The sequence below is a fragment of the Berghia stephanieae genome, chromosome 3 (assembly GCF_034508935.2).
Source record: "Berghia stephanieae isolate SIO BIC M18660-M18661 chromosome 3, UCSD_Bste_1.3, whole genome shotgun sequence".
NCBI lineage: Eukaryota > Metazoa > Mollusca > Gastropoda > Nudibranchia > Aeolidiidae > Berghia > Berghia stephanieae.
The window spans coordinates 12,372,087-12,377,086 of record NC_088362.1 but is presented as its reverse complement, the minus strand read 5'-3'; the positions used below and the strand labels follow the sequence as shown (position 1 = coordinate 12,377,086).

General features: G+C 34.6%; 1 protein-coding gene across 10 annotated transcripts in view; it reads right to left on the bottom strand.

Moving 5' to 3' along the window:
- LOC144967154 (uncharacterized) overlaps positions 1-5,000 on the bottom strand; it is a 187,107-nt gene that overhangs the window by 26,493 nt on the left and 155,614 nt on the right. For all 10 annotated transcript variants that reach the window (XM_078904042.1, XM_078904045.1, XM_078904041.1 and 7 more), the window contains exon 10: positions 3,558-3,662. In XM_078904042.1, coding sequence (XP_078760168.1) covers positions 3,558-3,662 — 105 coding nt within the window. The remainder of the gene's footprint in view (positions 1-3,557; positions 3,663-5,000) is intronic.

Below are 5,000 nucleotides of genomic sequence, written 5' to 3'. Positions count from 1 at the left end.
AGGAAAGGGTTCTAAGACTCATCAAAAATTTGACAGTAGCCCTTCAGAGTCAATAGGCAAACGGTGTTTATCCCGGTTTCCATAACTTGAAACGAGCAACGGACAATAGTACTTGCTTGCTGCCATTTGGTTAGGACGCTAGCCTATCGAGAAGTACTTTCCGCCGTAGTAAACAGACCCAGTTACCCAATGAATTCTATGTGAAAAGGGGAGGGGAAACATTGTCGACTGCACCCCGGATCGATCTCTGTCCCTTTGCTTGTGAACCAAGTGCTCTAACAACTCAGCTATCGGGACCCTCGCAAGTATATGACAGGTCTCATCAAAACAGAGAGTGATTTCGTTGTAAAAAAATCAAATTAATCTTGGGTTCAGTTAATATTTTGCTTCAATGAGGAGAAATATAATAGTCTCTTAAAGTAGTATATTAAAAGAACATTGTAATTGTCTGATCATTTTGACTTTAAAATCCTTTTGTAGCCTCCAACGGTTCAGTTGGTAGAGCGCTCGCTTCACACGCAAAGAGATCGAGATCGATCCCGGGTGCAGTCAATATTTATTCTGACCTGTTCGATCAGTAGGGATTGGGAAGCTGCAAGATATGAAGTGAGTAGAAAAGTGCCAGAAGACAATAGAGAATAAAAAATTTTTCGCGGCGGTGGTGGGGTTTGAACCTGCGACCTTATTGGTACGACAACTCCGCCTGGCAGGTGAGAGCGTGGCTCTACCGTGTGAGCTATCCACGAACACAAAAATATTCGTTTCAAACCCAAGTCATTTCTAGATCCCTCTCTCACCCACTTCTTGAGACCGCCGATTCGTTCGCACACCACCATCGCGAAGTAATTTTGACCAGCAGTTAAGCTTAATAGCCAATATTCTCAACACAAACATATAACATAGAAACGATTGAGACATTGACTATGCTCCGGTGTATGGGGTGAATTTTTAATTCACAAAAGTGAGTGGAGCAGGCACTTATGTTGGTAACAACAAGATATGAAGTGAGTAGAAAAGTGCCAGAAGACATAGAGAAAAAAAAAATTTTTTCGCGGCGGTGGTGGGTTTGAACCTGCGACCTTATTGTACGACAACTCCGCCTGGCAGGTGAGAGCGTGGCTCTACCGTGTGAGCTATCCACGAACACAAAAATATTCGTTTCAAACCCAAGTCATTTCTAGATCCCTCTCTCACCCACTTCTTGAGACCGCCGATTCGTTCGCACACCACCATCGCGAAGTAATTTTGACCAGCAGTTAAGCTTAATAGCCAATATTCTCAACACAAACATATAACATAGAAACGATTGAGACATTGAGTATGCTCCGGTGTATGGGGTGAATTTTTAATTCACAAAAGTGAAGCTGGGCTGGTAGATCTGGCGGAGTGTTCCTTGCGATAGATTAGCGTCCTCTTAAAAGAGTAACAGGCAATTGCTATTGTCCGTTTCATGATACAGAAAGCCCGATAAACTCCATTGGTCTGATTATGGCTCTGAATAACTATTTTTCCACCTAAACACGTTACCGAATTTAAGCTGTGGGTTACATAATATGATCTTGTTTAAACCTTGTGTGTAACATGAAACACGCGCAACGCAAAATCCTACCTCAACACCTCAAGAAGGATAATTTAATTTAATAATGGCTTGTATTTTTCGGTAATATATCTATCTACGTTCATTCCGGCGAAGTGTGTATGCTATAATATAATAAAAATATTATGTGGTATTTCCCATCAGTGAAAATGCTCTATGTACTCGTACAAGGTAAGAATCAGTTTAAGATCATATAATGGTAAACAAGCGTAACAGACCTTTCTTTATCAGCCGCTTGCGATAACCACAAACAAGCATTATTGTGGGTTTGTGCGTGTGTGTGTGTCTCTGTGTGTGGGTGTGTATGTGCGTGTGTGCACGTGTGTGTAAGTTTTATTTCTGTACATTTGAGTATGTGTTTATGTGTAACCAAAAACAAGCATTATTGTAGGTTTGTGCGTGTGTGTGTATGTGTTTGTGTATGTGTGTGTGTGTGCGCGCGCACGTGTGTGTATGTTTTATTTCTGTGCATTTGAGTGTGTGTTTATGTGTATTCATATGTGTCTATTTACTTGTATGTTTGTATACTGTGGAAGGGTGAGTAAATTGCGCGTTTGAAAGGGAAATAAAGATAAATAATGATTTGTTATCTTTTATGTATTGTTTTTTATCTACACTCCCCCCCCCCCTTCTGTATTTTCAGAAACTATATAAGAAACAGTCTTGTTTGAATCTGCTTAAAAATGGACTTGCCAAGATAAAATAAACATAAAACAAAACAAAAATTGGAAAAGTGTTGTTATCTTGTTGTTATCTGAGTGGCGCATAGTTTAGTCCTTGGTAAAGGCACTTTTCGTATTCTTTCACTTTATCGGGCGTAAAATGAGTGTCTGGTTGTAAACAGCGGTGTTTCTGTTGGGAAAAAAACATTGTAATATCGTCTGACAGACGTCACATCTTGTCTCGTCCTAAATGTTGCTCTTGGTTAGGAACCTCTTGTAAAGCGCTTTGAGCACATTTAGTGGGTATACCTCTAAATAAATGCTTGACCCTCTCCTTACCACCTAGGAAAATCGTCACATTCGTTACGATGCAGCCAACAATTTTCTGATTCTGATTTCATTTTATTATAGTTATAGCTATAAAAACTGTCATTGTGTTGCAGAGCTCAATTTTCTGACCAAAATATCGAAAGTACTTGTTAATACTATTCTGTTTGGAAAATCTATTTTTGTGTTGGGTGAGTATGAAGGTTAGGGTAAAATTATGAAAATAGATGGTAAGGAGATAGTTAAATATACAACCTATTTCCATTGTATTTTTATCTTATTGTGTAAATTATAACACTTCTGTACAAAAACAAAAAAAATCCTTTTTGGGATGCAATAAAGATTTATTATTATTACTATTATTATTATTATTATTATTATTATTATTATTATTATTATTATTATTATTATTATTATTATTATTATTATTATTATTCATTATTATTATTATCATTATTATTATTATTATTATTATTATTTATTATTATTATTATTATCATTATCATTATTATTATTATTATTATTATTATTATTATTATTATTATTATTATTATTATTATTATTATTATTATTAAATAATTGTTCAAAACAATTTGACTCATTAGACATGAAAGAGTACCCATCGATCCCCACATAACACGGATTTGAGGTGGAAGGTAGGATGTATTCAAACTTCTTACTTCATCTGTAACTAAAACGACCTGTCTTCCTACATAACAAACATCCTCAAAAAAAATTTTTTATTGAGTTTTATATAGAGCAATATCCACTAAATGTGCTCAAATCGCTTTACGAGGGTCCCTGATCAACAGCAATATTTAACATGTAGGACGGGACATGACGCCTGTTAGGCGATATTACAATATTTCGGACAAATACAACGCTGTTAACGGCCAGGTACTCATTTTACACCTGAGTACGGTGAGAGATTGTGATTAAAGAGCCTTTCCCAAGGGCTCAACTATCCTTACCAATTTGTGGAGCTCCTCCTCATCGTTTATCTCATCGTAGTTCGGCATGATGGCTGGTGGTTTTCTGGTCTCTGTGTTCTGATCCCGACTAGCTGGACTATCTCTCTGGAAAATCAAAAGAATACATATATATATATATATATATATATATATATATATATATATATATATATATATATATATATATAATGCAAATTGTCACTCACATTTTTTGTGGCCGAGACGATTCGTTTCTGTCTTTAGTACCTACGAGTACCCACCAACACTCATATATATATATATATATATATATATATATATATATATATATATATATATATATAATACCGGAGCAATTAATAACAAACACGCTGGAACAAAAAAGTAGGGATGCAAATATAAACAACGACAAACTACGAATTTATCGTCAGCCGAGGAAATTGTACCAGCATTGAAACGATCGTCATGACATAAATCAATGTGAGTGTTCCTATTATATATATATATATATATATATAATATATATATATATATATATATATATAATATATATATATATATATATATACATACACACACTTTTATATGCTCTAACCAACACTATCAAGCACTCTCGTACCTACAAGTACCCACCAACGCTCATATATATATATATATATATATATATATATATATATATATATATATATATATAATATAATATATATATATATATATATATATGCTTGTGTGTGTGTTTGTATTATTTTCCGTATTCTATTAAATTAACCCTCATTGTTTTGTGGGCAATTATGTGCGTTACAGTAGAAATCACTGAGAATATAATTTATGACCCATTGTGTCAAAACGGTCTTCGCAAAGTCCCAGGTTAGAGAGTTTTTGTCAAGATGAGGGTCATTTTAATCGGTCGATATTTGAAGGACGAGTTTTCTGGCCAAAATGTTCATTACCTGTTTATCTTGTCAGAGTACGTAGATTTCTATACCAGTTTATGATATTACAATTTCTTCCACTGGTGAATGATGGAGATATCGGAATCTTTCTATCTTGAATAAAAGTTTTCTTCAAATTCTTCATAAATTCCCTATTATGTTTTTTAAAGAATATTAGGTACTTAAAAAAACCAATGAGATGAATAAACTCTTAGAGGCTTAATTTATTGCTGGATACAACTAACTTTAAATAATTATGCTAATATTTTTCTTCCTTCGTAACATAAAATCGAGAAGACGGAGAAAAATACATCTCTGGAAACCAAGCGAATTAACTGCAATTAATTGAGCCACGATCATCTGTCTGGTTGCTTTGGCACCGAGCAATTCCAGGCTCCAAGCAACCTCATAATAATATTATTTCTATAAATTCCTTAGACCTCTGAAGGTATCCTGGATAATTCAATCCCACATGGTACGATATCATTAATATAAAGTAACACCAAACTCCATTGGTTCAGACGACAGGTAC